Below are 15118 nucleotides of genomic sequence, written 5' to 3' on the forward strand. Positions count from 1 at the left end.
TATAAAGGTAACTGCAGAATAATGAAATGATGTATCTCCAGATTTACCTAGACAGGATCTACCAATATAATATGAATGTTATGTAATGGGGTACATTAACATCTGTTTACAAGGAATTTTTCTTTATTTATTTTCCTTAGTGAATCACCTCCTAGGGTAGCCAAAGCACAATTCACATTGAGTGTAACTACTGCCTGTCAGTAAGGTTCTGGGTGCCAATCAATCCACAGCTATAAAGCTGTCCAGCACTAAAGGCAAATTCCTTTATGTTGGAAACAGGGAACAGTCATGTATTTCTCCAAAAACAAAGAAACAGCATCTACCATTTATCAAATCTTGCTAAACCCTGGAGCAAAGCTCTCCAAAATGTTAGGATATCCTTGGCTGGATTTTGATGTTACCATATAAAACATTACATACTCTGTTTGTCTGTGTTCCTGTTGATTCTTGTGCTTCCATGTTGTCTACATAGGAAGTTGTAGGAGAGGCCTCTGCAGACATCAGTGCTGTCCTCTCATTGCAAAACTCTTCTTCACTGTCTGAGTTACTCATAACGGAAATCTGTTGAAATAAAAATTTATTTTAAATGTTATTTTTTACTACAGTTATTAGAAATGCATGTGACTGTAACTGTTTTCATATTAGAAACTAAGAAGTTCAACAGATACAATAGACGTAACTTATGATACATTAGAAGACTGCAGGGTTCTGAAGGACTCCACTCCAAAAAAGATTAATAGCTTTGCTGAAAGCTAAGCACTGCTAATGGAAGCCAACAACAATGTTATACTATGTAATGAGTAAATAATAGCCAATGGAACAGTCTCTTAAAAATTATACAGTGGGATTATCTGGCAACAGCAGAAGTAAAAAAGGGAGATAAAATTTAAAGCAAAGCTTCTGAGTTTCTTCTTGAACACAAAAAGACAAACATTTCCAAATTTAATCTTTACAGCACATCTATAAAATGGGTTACTGTTCATAACTTCAGAATGAGTGTGCAACACAAATGCCATTCATGAACACTTACTTCTTCAGATTCATATCATATTCTTAATCCCCTACCCAATTATCTAAATTCCTCTTTACTGATTTATATTTAATGAATGTTTAACATGTTGTCAGTTCATCCCAGTCTTGCAATGTTCTGTGACATAGATGGTCACTACTCTTATGTCAATTTAATATGTTAGAGTACAAGTATAGCTCTAAAATATATACATAGGAAATCATCATTTAACACCTTGAAGGCAATCACAGTTTTCTCTAACATGATATCATATTGTAAAGAGGTTCAAGACTTTACATCTATTTTTGCAATATAAACAATGTAAAGTTGGTACTGCTCTAGTAAATTTCCTCAATAAAGATGTTTACTGGTCTAATACTACAGATACAAAACAAAGAGTTATAGTCAATAGCAGACCTTACATGTACTTTATAAAGCCCAATTACTGTGTGTTTACTTTTACCAATATATTTTAAGCAGCAAACCTAGCTATCTTATCACATTAATTTTAATATTACCACGCATGTAATGTTAAGCCACAACAAATACTGATCCCAAGATCTTTAAAATAATTAACTTCTTCTAAACTGTGACTCTGAAAAAAGAGGTTATGTGCCTACCATAACGTTCCATGTTAGTTGTCCATCTCGCCTTCCTTCTTGCTGGATGGGTTCAGAGCCGATCCTCATCTCTGACTCGGCCACTTTCTATAGCTCGAGAGCTCTTTACTGGCTAAGAGGCTACCCCTTATCCCAGAATGCCCAGCGTCAGCTATCCAGATCTCGTCTGAGACAGCTCACACTAGACAAACATAGAAGATAATCCATTATTATTAAACTTGGATATACAGTAAATTGTCATGGTTTGCTTGGGAAGCAACTAAGAACAAAACAAGTTAGCCAGTGAAACCATTGAAAATCTCCTCTCAATCCTCGAGGAAGGGGGAAGGAGGGCAGGACGTAAGAAAGAAGGCGAGATGGACAGCTAACATGGAACGTTATGATAGGTACATAACTTCTTTATCTTAAGTTGTCCAATCTCGCCTTCATTCTTGCTGTATGGGACAGTGTCCCTAGCACCTCAATCCTGGGTGGCTCATTGGAACAGACTTTTCAGAACCATGGAACCAAAGGAAGCCCTGCCCCGGGAGACCATATCTACTTTGTAATGAGAAAAAACTGTATGAGGATGTGCCTATGTAGCTGCTGCCCAAATTGAATCTATGGGCAATCTAGACTGAAAAGCTACCAAAGTAGCTACTGACCTGGTTGAATGACCTTTGGGTCTTGCTGGAAGATATTTTTGTCGCAAATGGCAAGTATAGGCAATGGTGTCTGATAACCATTTTGACAAGATTACTTTAGAAACTGGAAGGCCTTTGTTTGTTGTTAGCAAATGAAAGGAACAACTGATCCGATTTTCTCAGCTCTTTAGTTCTATGGAGATAGAAACGCAGTTGTCTATGCACATCCAGTTGGTGTAATCTGTATTCTGCCTTGTTGGAATGATTAGGGAAAAAGACATTTAATTTAATTCAATGGATTGATTCAAATTGTGTTCTGAACAAACGTTAGGTAGAAAAGATGGGTTGGTTCTCAGAGAAACTCTGTCTTTGTGAAAAAACAGGTATGGAGGGTGAACACATAGGGCATGGAGTTATGAAACACATCTGGCAGAAGTAATAGCAACTAGGAAGAGAGTCTTCCAAGAGAGAAATTTCAAAGAACATGATGCTGCTGGTTCAAAGGGTGGCAGTATCAAGGAGGCCAGAACCAAATTAAGATCCCAAGGTGGAAGGGGCTCCCTCACTGGGGGTCTAAAGTAGAGATGTACCTCTCATGAAGGCCTTACAGAGTTTGAGCCATTATGCTTGAGTTAAAAACTCCAATGTGAAAATTTGAAATGGCAGCTAGTTGTACTCTGATGGTGGTAGCAGCTGCACTAGATTGAAACAGTTCTGCTAAGAAATCCAAAATTGTGTGTACAGGAGCTGTAAAAGGATCTAAATTCCTGCATTTTGCCCAGTAAGTGAATCTTTTCCATTTGCTAGCATAAACTTTCCTTGTAGTTGTCTTATGGGAGGAAACAATAATATCATGCACTGCTGGGGAAATATTGGGGAGCCTGGCTAGGATTGGAAGTGGAGTAACCAAGTTGTGGGCTTGACAGATTGAAGGGATTGGTGTAAATCGCCTGATTGATGAATCAAGAGGTCCGCCACTGGGTCCAGAACCCAAGGCTGAGCTAGAAGGTGGGGGTGAAGGAACAGAAACCAAATTTGTCGAAGCCAATAGGGGGCAATGAGGATCATCTTGCAACCCAACAATTTTGCTTTCTGAATGACTTTTGGAATTAGGGGGAAGGGGGGAAATGCATAAAGGAGTCCCTGAGGCCAATCATGGACTAGAGCGTCCCTGGGTGTCTGACCTGGAGGAAAAACAAGGGAGAAGTAGCTGCTGCATTTGTTGTTGAGGGGAGAGACAAAGATCGCAGCAAGGCTGGCCCCATTTGCAGAAAATAAGATCCACAATTTCCTGTTTCAAAGACCACTCATGAGGCATGAGGATAGCTCTGCTGAGCCTGTCCGCTATTACATTGGATTTCCCAGGGATATGCTTTGCAGTCAGAAAACGTTGGGAGGAAAATCGCCAATTGCCACAGTCTGAGGGCCTCTCGGCACAAGGGGTAAGACTTGGTTCCGGCCTGTTTGTTGATGTACCACACCACTGACATGTTGTCTGTCTGCACTGCAATAGTCCCGGCAGGGAGAGAGTCTTGAAGAGCTTGCTCTTAGCACCACTCATCTCCAGGACGTTGATGTGCAAGTGGTACTCGTGAGGTTGCTACATGCCTTGGACCGTCTACCCTAGATAATGCCCCCCCCACCCTATCAGGGAAGCATCTGTAGTCACTGTAGCAACCGGATGGGATTCCATGAAAAGTCTGCTCTGAGTCACTAGTGGGGAGACCATCCACCAGGAAAGGTGTCTCTTGTAAGATTCCGTAATTAGCATCATATGAGACATGGGTAATTCCTGGAAGGACCATTGTGTGAAAAGAAGTCACTGAAGGATTCTCATGTGAAAGAGTGCTAAGGGAACTAGAAGAATGGCTGCTGCCATGGACACTAGAGCTTGAAGGACATATTTGACTTGAATTCTTTTGCTCCTCAGCAGAAGTAACACCTGTTGTCAAATAATGGAAACTCTCTTTCCTGAGGCAATTTTACAATCATTTTTTTGTGTCTAGCTCTGTTCCTATGTATGTAATAGATTGACAGGGCAACAAGGCAGATTTTTTGAAGTTTATTCTGATGCCTAGTTGAGCACAGGATGTGATGGTGTAATCTCATGCCTCTAAGTTGTTGCCTGGTAGTAGCAGTGAGGAGCCAGTCATCTAGATAAAGAAACACCTGGAATCCTAGATGTCTCAGGTGAGCAGTAACTACTGCCATGCATTTGGTGAACACCCTGGGGGCTGTGGTGAGACCAAAGGGCAGAGCTCTGAATTGGTAATGACTGGCCCCTAGCTGGAAGCGTAGAAATCTCCTGGACAGTCTGTCCATTTTTATATGATATAAGAGTCCTGAAGATCTATGGAGCACATCCAATTGTCCTGACCCAGAAAGGGGAGAATGGACTGCAGTGTTACCATCCGGAATTTTTCTTTTTGTACAGATTTGTTTAATCTGTTGAGATCCAGAATTGGTCTCCAGTCCCTTGTCTTTTTGGGTACTAAAAAGAATCTTGAGTAAGTTCCGGATCCTACTCGGTCTGCGGGGACTTCCTGGATGGCTCTTTTTTCTAGCAGTCTTGAAACTTCTGCAACTGCCTGATCCCTTAGATTGGGTGGAACATCTGGGATGGATTTTTTTGAAACAAGAGGGGGTTGATGGAAGGAAATTTTGTAACCTCCGATTATGATGGATAGTACCCATTTGTCTTTTGTAATATTTTGCCAGGCGACTGGGTACAATAAAAGCCTTCCCCCGACTGTCTCCAGAGTTGAATAGTCTGGCATCCCTTCAGGGATGTTGATAGGGTTTGGAAGAGAATGTATCTCTGTCACCCAGATTTGTGGACCCCCTCTGCCACGAGGACAGCATCTGCCATTGTTACTGTTTCCCCCTCTGCCCCTGGGGGAAAAAATCACCATGTGCATCAGGCAAGGGTCCCTGGGATTTTTGAAACCACATCTTCCACCCTTCCGACCCTTTAGGTATGGTCTGGTAGGAGTGGAAAAACAGACTTCCCACATCAGAGAACGTCTTGCTTTCCTGCTGGCACCTGGTAAGCGTGTCTTTCACCTGAGACCTGAAGAGAGAGGAGTCATCAAACGAGGTATTGGTGAAGGATGCTCAGAAAGGTTCCACAAACTGACACAGCCGCAGCCAAAAATGTCTCCTAAGAGCCACTCCTGTTCCTGCAGCTCTGCTCGCTCCATCGGCTGTGTATGAAATAAGCCTCATGGAGGAGTTGACTACTGAATTTAAAGTTGCCAGCTGGGTAGCTACCTTTCCCTCAGCTGTGGGATCTTGTACGGTACCTCCAAGCTCTTTTAGGAGATCCCTCTGAAGTCTAGTAACATGAGAAATATAGTTCAGGGACCCAAGGGAAAAGGTCGCTGATGACAACATTCACTTCCCATATCTGTCCATCGTACAAGACTATTGGTGGATGGACAGATGAGGAGATTTCAGCTAACTCTCTCTTTGTGGCTGCTGCTACCACCATGGCATCAACTGGGATACCTTTAGTCAGGAATTGTTCATCTTGGGGAGCTGTGATAAATTTATTAGGTCTCCTAGGGACAGGTTCCATGGAATCTGGAGCTGACCAAGCCTTTTGAGACACTACGGACATGAGTGGATCAAAACGGGGAGACACCCAGGAGGTGGAAGGTCGGAAACCAAATCTGTCCAGGTATAGAGACTCTTCCTCGGTGGGGGTTAGGGAAGTCCAGCTACGCCTCTGCCTAAGAATCTTGATGATGTCCGAAAAGGAAACATCTTCAGAGGGGGACCTTGGGGACCCCTCCGATTCATCCAGGTCTGTATCTGAGGTGACAGACTCAGGGGAGCCTTGGTGCTTCCTCTTGCACTTTTTCTTCTGGAAAGCCTGCTCAGAATGCTCTGGGGAGGTTTCAGAAGAAGAGGGTGCATCCAATGGGGTGTCCTGGGGCATAGGTTCCCTACGCTTTGAGGCTGGAGGAGGAGCAGAGGTTGGCATAGGCACTGAAGGGGACAGAGCCGATGAGACCGATAGTGGGGCAGTCTGTGGGGATAGTACTCTCTCTGCATGACCTTGAAAGCATCACGGTCTCAACATAAAGAGGGCTCTGGCGAGACAGGAATCCACTCTGCGCCAAGGGCGATGGTTCTGAGGCCAATGTGGGAGCCGAGCTCAACTGAGCCAACACTCAGAGGGAGAGCAGGGTTGGACAAGGGTCCGATGCCACTTCCCCCCTCGGAGCCGACGCAAGAGCTTTGGCGCCCAGATACCTCGATGGAAGAACCGAGGTAATCGGAGCCAACATCGGAGCCGAAGAGGACTTCATCAGAGCCGAAGGAACCACTATCGGAATGTCCATGGACTCCGGCTCCGAGTCGGAGGAGGAATAGATATCGAAGTGGATGGAGCCAAGGTTTGTAGAGGCGGGCTCTAAAGCATTTTTGCAAGGGCCTGTGACTTCAGCAACCTACTGACCAGTCTCTCCACATCCTGATCCGATAACCTTGAGGACTGAGAGGAGTGGGAAGATGAGCGATGACTGGCTGTGCTCTGAAGTAAGGGTAATTGTGGCACAGAGCAAAGGCTCCAAAGAAGGAGACCTAGCTCATTTGTGGCTCCGAGGTAACAGTTGGAGCAGAGGGAGGAGTAGTCTTGTCTGTGCTAGAGGGCAGCGACACACTTGGTCTGTCAAGCTCACAGGTCGGTTCTGAACATGGAGCTGAAGGCTTGACTGACACTAAAGATTTCACTGGCTGAGATGCTTTAGCCGAAGAATCCTGTTTCAACAATCCATGGAGGATTAGCTTGTTTTTCCACTCCTGCAGGATCCTTGGACTAAAGGCATAACAAATAGAGCAAGAGTCCTGCAGGTGCAGAGCCCCCAAGCAGTACACACAACTAGTGTGCCCATCTGCCAGAGATATCTTCTGACAGCATGAATCACACTTTTTAAACCCTGAGGTTTTAACTTCCTTGGACATTTTGAGAGAAAAAAAGGAAGTACCACAAAAAAGCACACTGCAATAATACAAAAAATATAATAACAACTTTAAAGGAGAACCTCTAACTTAAACAGCTGTCCTTAAGTGGGGGGGGGGGGGACTCTCTAACTTAAGCAAGTTCAGGGAACAACAGAAGGCCTAGCGTCTAAGGGGCGATGGCCAACACAGCACAAAAACACAGCGAAGGACAAGATAAGGGGTTATGACTAAATAAACTTACAAACTACTATAAACAGAGAAAAAATACTAAGTTTTCAAGTAAATTATTTAACTTTAAACAGAGAAAAAAGTTATACTAAGCCTGAGCCAGTATTGACGCAACCTCGCAGCTAAAGCGGCAAACGAGATCTGGGTAGCTGACGCTGGGCATTCTGGGATAAGGGATAGCCTTGAGCCAGTAAAGAGCTCTCGAGCTATAGAAAGTGGCCGAGTCAGAGCAGAGGATTGGCTCTGAACCCATCCAGCAAGAACGAAGGTGAGACTGGACAACTTAACATCTTTATCTTGATTCTCAGCTAGAGCGTCTTCTGCGTGGAGACATGTGTGAATGGGCGTCCTTTCGTTGAAGGTTGTACATCAGGGCTGGCAACTCGGCACGTAAAAATCAACTGCCAATCATTAGCGGACCGGAGTTCCGCTGTGGCGACCCCTAACCGGGAAAAAGCCGAAAGACACAACACAACAACCTTCTTTCTACTGAATATCATGTATTTACATTTCCCTAAACTAAATTTTAAACCTTTATTTATTGCCCATAGTGATCTTTCTTCTTAATAAGTATTGAAGCATTTCAAACCAGTCTTTGTCTCAAGAATAGCACTTATTTTACAGTCATCTGTGTATTTATTAATTCAGCAGTGCTTAATTTAAGGTAAATCTGCAAAGACTGCATTAAACAATGTGGGTTTTCAAGACACGTCACTGTGGGAAACCCTTCAGTTTTTGCCAAATCAGAAGAGTATGTGCCTTTAATAACTACATACTATGATCTTCTTGTCAGCAAACTCATCATACACTTACTTGTCAGCAAACTCATCATACACTTACTTATCAAGGAAATGGCTCACAATCTTATCAAGCTTTTGTAGACAGACTTATTTTATTTATTTATTTCAGTTTGATTATCGGGGAAGTCCACTGGGCCAGAACGTGCCCATTTTCAGTGGAGGCCCGGGGAGAAAAGCTCTGTAAACAAATACAATATAATAAAGGTTACATAATGTTAAAAGTAGAATACATGTATAAAATTCAAGAGTCAGGAAATGCAAAATGCATAAAATGTACATCATAAAAACTCAGATAATAGAGAACACAGTTTACAGGTATTTCCATTCAGCGCAGCATGATCAACTGTTAAATAAAAAGATCTGAGGTTTCTTGTGTTTTTACATTAGAAGGGAGGGCAGTTAGCATGCATATGTTTTAGTTAAATAAGGTAAAAAACTTGCTGTGCAGACAATAGAAGTACTGTGATATTTACAATGTTTACATACTTGAAGTCATGTGAGAGAAATTGCTTAATCAGGGACTGTCAAGCTTAAGTCTATTTTAGGAGAATAGAAGTGGAGCAAGGAGTATGGAGAGCTCATAGGGGAAATTCGTTTGAATTTAGGTAGGGTGTAAGCAGGAACATTTCCGTTTGGATGACAGGAATGAGAAAAGTTGGGTCTTGAAGGTTTCAGCGTTTGGTATAGTCCTAAGTGAAGGAGGGAGAGAGTTCCATTTCTTACCTAGAGAGACAGTGAGTAGAAGCTGGCCAGAAGGACGTACGGGTTTGTGGACAGAGATTAAATTTTGGTGTTCAGATCTCAGAGATCTGTTTGGGATGTATGGGGGAAGGATGTCTGTTAAGGCTGGGCATTTATCTGGGTAGAATATTAATTTGTGAGCAGTGGTTAGTTGAAGATAGTCTAGGTGGTTAGAGAGTTCTAGCCAGCTGAGTGATTGTAGGGTAAGGCAGTGGTGAGTAGAGGTTTTGGATTTAGTTGCAAATTTAGAGATCTTATTATAGCAAGTTTCAAGATTTGAGGTGTTGAAAGAAGACAGATAAGTTAGAAGAGGGGCTCCATATAGTAAGGAAGGTAGAAGGTAGGTAGCTGCCAAGGTATGCCTAGAGGAGTTGGAGAGAAAGAGGTTATTCCTGTAGAGCATACCTAATTTTTGGTGGGTTTTCTTTATGTTTTGTTGTATGTGAATATCGAATTTAAGGTGTTCATCTAAGGTAATGCCAAAAAGTTTTGCAGAAGGGACCACTTCTATAGCAGTGTTGGTTTGGCTTAGGACTTTGAAAGCATTTTTGTTGTAAGAGAAAGCCCTGGCAGGAGGGAAAAGTAGTATTTTAGATTTATTTGAGTTGAGAGAGAGATGGTTTTGGTGCATCCAGTTCTCAGTAGTAGAAAATGCTATTTGGGTTTTAGTAAAGTAGTTCAGGAAGGTTAGAGGCGGCACAGACTAATGTTGAGTCATCAGTGTATTGGATAACTGTTGTGTCAGGGATGACAGTGTGAAGATTATTAATGAAGATGTTGAAAAGCATGGGTCCAGGGATGGGCCCCTGGGGAACGCCGGTGGGTGTTGGCAAGGAGGAGGAGGTAGAGTTCTTCCATCTGACAGCTTGAGATCTGTCTGATAGGTAACTGGAGAACCAGGATAGAGTATTAGGGGAGAGATTAAGGTTGGCGAGATGAAAGAGAAGGTGTTTATGGGAAATGGTATCAAATGCTTTAGAGAGGTCTAGCAGAACAGTGGATACTAGTAGTCCAGAATCTCGGGCTCGATTGACTGTTTCTAGGAAGGATAGTAAGGCAGTTATGGTGCTGTGGCCTGGGCGGAAGCCATGTTGGGTGGGTGTTAGGAGTTGATTCTGGGTTAAAAAAGGCATAAGTTGGTGGTGGACACATTTTTCTAGAATTTTCGATATTGGAGAGAGTAGGGCAATGGGGCGGAAATTGGAAATATTGGTGTTTTTGCCTCCTTTCTGAAGAGGAAGAATGTAGGCTGAAAGCCAGAGTTTGGGTACATATGACTCTTTTAAGGATCTGTTAATTAGGATACTGACTGGGAGTGCAATACCATCAGCAGCATATTTAAGGAAGGAGGAGGGTATGTTGTCAGGGGCATTAGAGCATGGCTTTAATTTGGATATGAGCCTTTATATAATAATGGTTGAAACTGGTTTGAGCTGGAAATTAATGGGACAGTTATTAGGGTTGTTGAGTGTTGAAGAATGAGAGTTGAGCGGATTGTTGTTTGGGAAAGTTTTGGTTAGGTTAGCTATGGATTCTGTAAAGAAAGAGTTGAAATGAGAGCTCAGTTCAGTGTCAGTTATACTTGGGTCAGGGCAGGGATTATTCCTGGACCCTGGATGGAGAAGGGAATTAACGGATTTCCAGAATTGTTTTGGGTTCTTATTATTGTTGGACTGAAGCTTATTGTAGTAGTTTTGTTTTGTCCATGGTGATTAGTTTTTTTACATGGTTACTGTGTTAGGTGTATTGGAGCAAGGTAGTATAAAATTTTTCTGGTAAAGCTTCCAGGAGTTGTCCCTATGGTGCATGATTAGTTTAGTTTCTTTGGACAGCTAAGGTGCAGAATTAGCTTTGACTCATTTGTTTCTTAGAGGGGCTAGGGAGTTAAGGTATTTAGGAAGACAGAGTTGAAATGTTCTACAGCTTTGTCAAGGGGAAGAGTATTTAGGATTTGCCAAGTAATTTGTTTGAAAATGTTTGAGAAAGTAGTGAGGTTGAAGTTGCTAAGATTACGAGTGGGAATGTAAAGGTGTTGATATTGGGTGGAGTTAGCTGAGCGGTGAATGAAAGCAGGGAGATGGTCACTAAAGGTATCTGGGATAGTGCCAGAGAGAATTATTTTGTTTGGATGGGAGACTAGGATCCAGTCTATGATGGATCCTGGGGGGTGATTTTTTTTTATTAGGATGGGTGGTTGAGTGGATTACTTGGGTGAAGTTGTAGAGGTTAATGGATAGGGAGGGAGTAGGTGTGTTGATTTTATTCCAAATCAATATTAATGGTCGCCTAGTATGCAAGTTTCATATTTTATTTCAGTTGAGGCCCAATAAAAGAATATTTTCAAGGGTAGAGATGTTGTCGCCTGGGGAGATATATAGGGAAATAATGCAGATATTCTTATGTTTATTCTATCATAGGAGACTTGCTGTTAGTTCAGAACTTTTGAATTGTGGAGTTGGGATTTGAAGAGGGATTAAGGAAAGAAGGTTAGAGTAGATAAGAGCATAGCCTCCACCTTTTTTATTTAATCAGTCACTTCTGTGGATATGGAAACCAGGAGGTAAGATTTCAGAGTCAGCAATATGGGGTTTTAGCCAGGTTTCGGAGATGGCCAAGATGTCAGGTTGGTTGTGGTTAATCCAAGCTTGTACTTCGTGTACTTTATTATTAAGGCTCTGGGCATTGATAGTGAAGAATTTAAGAGTGTTGAGAGAGAAGGCAGAGGAAGAAGGTGAAAGGGTTAAATGTAATGGGAGAAGTTGGGGGAAGGGAGAAGGGGTTGTTTGTAAATGAGACTAGGGCCAGGGTTGGGATGGATATCTCCAGATAAGGCTAGGACATTACAGGAAGTAACTTTTAGCCTTTTGGGTTTGTATAGTAGGGAGCTGTTTGGGGCTAGCAGGAGTTCATGAGTAAAAGATTTTGTAGTGGTGGAGAAGTGTTTGGGATGGAATAGGTACAGTGGGTTACGAGGAATAAGAGAGGAGGATATGGAGTGAAAGTGAGTGCATAAAGGAGGTTGCAGGTGAGTGTAAGGGATAGTTTGAGAAGACAATAGGCATGGGGGTACTTTGGAAGAGAAAGAAGTAGCATAATAAAGATGAATTAGTACTACAAGAAGAGAGCAAGGGATCCGGACAGTATACAGGATTGGGGAGGGCATGTTTAGAATGGGGGATATTGAAGGAAGTATTATAGTGGAAGTGAATTGGATTATTGAGGAGGAAAGGTATAGAAGCAGATGAGGTTATATTAATTTACTGGAGGAGAGGAGGAGACTAAGAAGAGAGGGGTATATGGTAGTGGAGTGGGAGCAGTAAGAGTGGGAGGGTGTAATAAGGAGAGGACTATGATTCATTAATTGATATGGGTGGGAGGAATATGTGAAGAATAAATGCAGAGGTGCTGGGGGCGGGTGGAATTTGGGGGCAATGTAGGGGAGTGGAGTGAGCCCGCAGGGCGAACGGAGGAGCCAAAGGAAGGAGAATGTGAGGAAAACAATCAGCAGAGTGTGAAAGCCTGAAGGTATGTTTGCAGTGATTTATAGGAAGGTAAGAGACTTGCATAGAAATAGAGTAGAAGGTAGATATCTAGATGATAAACAGTAGAAGAGAAGAGGCTTACGAAGGATAGAGATGAGATGTTAGTAGAGTGAATGTGGATAGGTAATCCTGGGACAATAGTGAGGGAGTGAACAGTAAAAGAGATGTCTAGGAACTGTGTAGGGGAGATAAGGGAAAGACTGGATGAACTAATTGTCAGAAAAATATGTATTAATGTGTGTATTAGTAATATGCTTAGTGCATTTAGAGCTTGAAAAGGGTTAACTCATTTATTCTATTTCATACTGCATAAATCTGCACAAACTGCAGATGCATTCTGACCTTGTATTGTCAGCTAAAATATTTGCTTATGTGTGGAAATTTACTAAGAAGCAGATGATTTCTGCCTGTGTTAGGAAAATAATTAATAGAACAATACTACTTGTATAAATGTTATGAAACTTGGTCAAGAAGTTCCGCTTGTGCTGTGAGAAAATACACAGCTGTAGAAGCTATAGATAATTAGAACAAAGCCTGCTTGAAAATATGAACTGCAATCAGTATCTGCTTGTATCCGAGTTAGAAAGGTACCTTGAAATGTAACACTGTACAATAGAAGCCTGTAATGGGTTAGTGCCCACCAAGGCCAGGTTGTTTTTCTCAAAAGTTTCTCACAAATCTAGTCATGTCAGCAGAAAATCTGAGTAACATCTGCTGTAGAATAATACTGAAAGTTGTGTTTGATTACATCAACCATAGAAGGCCATGTCTTGTAAAACAGTATAAGAATAGCATGCTTCCTGTTAGTAGCTAGGCAAAATCCTGTATTTGCACGTTTTTGTCTCCTTGCAGCAAGTTATTAAATGCGCCTTAACTGAACCTTACGTGTATTGGTCTTTGAAGTTATTTCCTTTGACAGATTGGCCCCTCGAGCTGGAAACCCTCACTTCGCCTCGGATCAGACAGGCCAGGTAGCTTGAAACCGTACGGGGAAGAAACCACATCGGTTCTTCTTATTTGAAAAGCCCTCCGACTGAATTGTCGTACAAAAGAGGCCAGCCACTTTCTGATCTGCGACTGAAGGATGGGTTTACTCGAACCAGGTGATCAATCACGAAGACTTAGGTAAGGTGAATCTACCTTTTTTCTGTTTTAGATCAGGGACTAAATTTGTATTGTGATCAGGGACTAAATTTGTATTGTTTTGTTAAGACTTTGTTTATACAAGTCAGGGACAAAAAGATTACTGTCTTGTCATAGATCATGGAAACAGAGCAGGTAGGCAGTCATTCTGAAGAGACTATAACAAAATCTGTGGTACCACGTTAAAAATAAGGAGTTACGTAATGATCAAAAGGATAGAACAAAATGGGTAATTGCACAAAAAGGTCCCAAAATCCGCCGTTAACTGAAGATGCGAAATACATGCCGTCAAAATAAGGAGTTACGTAACGATCAAAAGGGTAGAACAAGATGGGTAATAATTGCACAAAAAGGTCCCAAAATCCGCCGTTAACCGAAGACGCGAAATACATGCAGTCACAGTGTGCTGATAATATTAAATATTACTCAAAATGGGTTACCAAGTATGAATTTGACAGTAAATTAGAAAAATCCTCGCTTGTCAAACTTGTTAAACAGCTTAAAACAGATTCCAAAGGTCGGGTAAAAAAAGCAGCGTCAATTAGGAATTCCTCAGGCACACAGGTGGATTGAGGAAGTAAACCGTAGGGAACAAAAGAATAATAATTCAAAAGCAATGTTTTTAGATAAGGAGGACAATGACTTGGTAATAGCATCAGCCCCTCTGCCTCCCTTACCAGAATATGAAGCAAGTGAACAAGTTAGTCCACCCCCGCGAAATCCTGCTGTTACCGTAAGTAGAGGTACTACAAAAGCAAAACCGTTTATAAGAGAGCCCATCGAGACCAGGTCTCGAACACGGGCAGGTAACTCAAAAAGGGACATTGAGTTATATCAAATGGGTAGGAAGTCACGATCTATGAGTGAAGAAGAAATATGCCCACTTATAGAAGTGCCTAATCCTCAGGCAGGGCAAGAGGGTCAGGACCCAACTATCCTAGTGTATAGACCCTGGACTCCGGAAGACATCCGGTAAGCCACTGAGGGAATTCCCCATCCAAAAGTAAATTTTAGAAAGTTTTTAGAAGATTTGCAAGGACTGAGTTATAATTTAAACGGAAAAGAGGTAGAAAAAGTAGTCAGACAAATTGTGGGACCAGATTGGCACATAATTAGTGGCGACTGGAATCCCCATGACGCTGCGCTCAGGCCCCTCCCACATAGCAGCGCAGAGTTAGACAACAGAGTGAAAGGTCTTACAGACCGAATCTCTGAGAAATGGAAGCCTAGGGCAGACTGGACTTGCATTAATCAATGCATCCAACAAGAAGGCGAGACTGTTGACAGCGAGACTGTTGACAGATATTATGCCAGACTGTTAGAATGTTTTAATAACCACTGTGGAACGCAGGCTCCTGAAGATCAGACACACGATTCCCCATATGAGCAGCAGTTAAAGAATGCATTTTTGAAAGGCAGTATTGCACCCATAAGCAGCTTCATC

The 15118-nt window shown here is 42.2% G+C and overlaps 1 protein-coding gene across 1 annotated transcript in view; it reads right to left on the reverse strand.

The window, feature by feature from the left end:
* LOC122792407 (presenilin-2-like) overlaps nt 1–15118 on the reverse strand; it is a 773941-nt gene that overhangs the window by 619710 nt on the left and 139113 nt on the right. The window contains exon 2 of the mRNA XM_044060195.1: nt 421–561. Within this exon, the coding sequence (XP_043916130.1) occupies nt 421–552 (132 nt within the window). The 5' untranslated portion in view covers nt 553–561. The remainder of the gene's footprint in view (nt 1–420; nt 562–15118) is intronic.

The sequence above is a fragment of the Protopterus annectens genome, chromosome 1.part2 (assembly GCF_019279795.1).
Source record: "Protopterus annectens isolate FY-2018-M chromosome 1.part2, PAN1.0, whole genome shotgun sequence".
Taxonomy (NCBI): Eukaryota; Metazoa; Chordata; order Ceratodontiformes; family Protopteridae; genus Protopterus; species Protopterus annectens.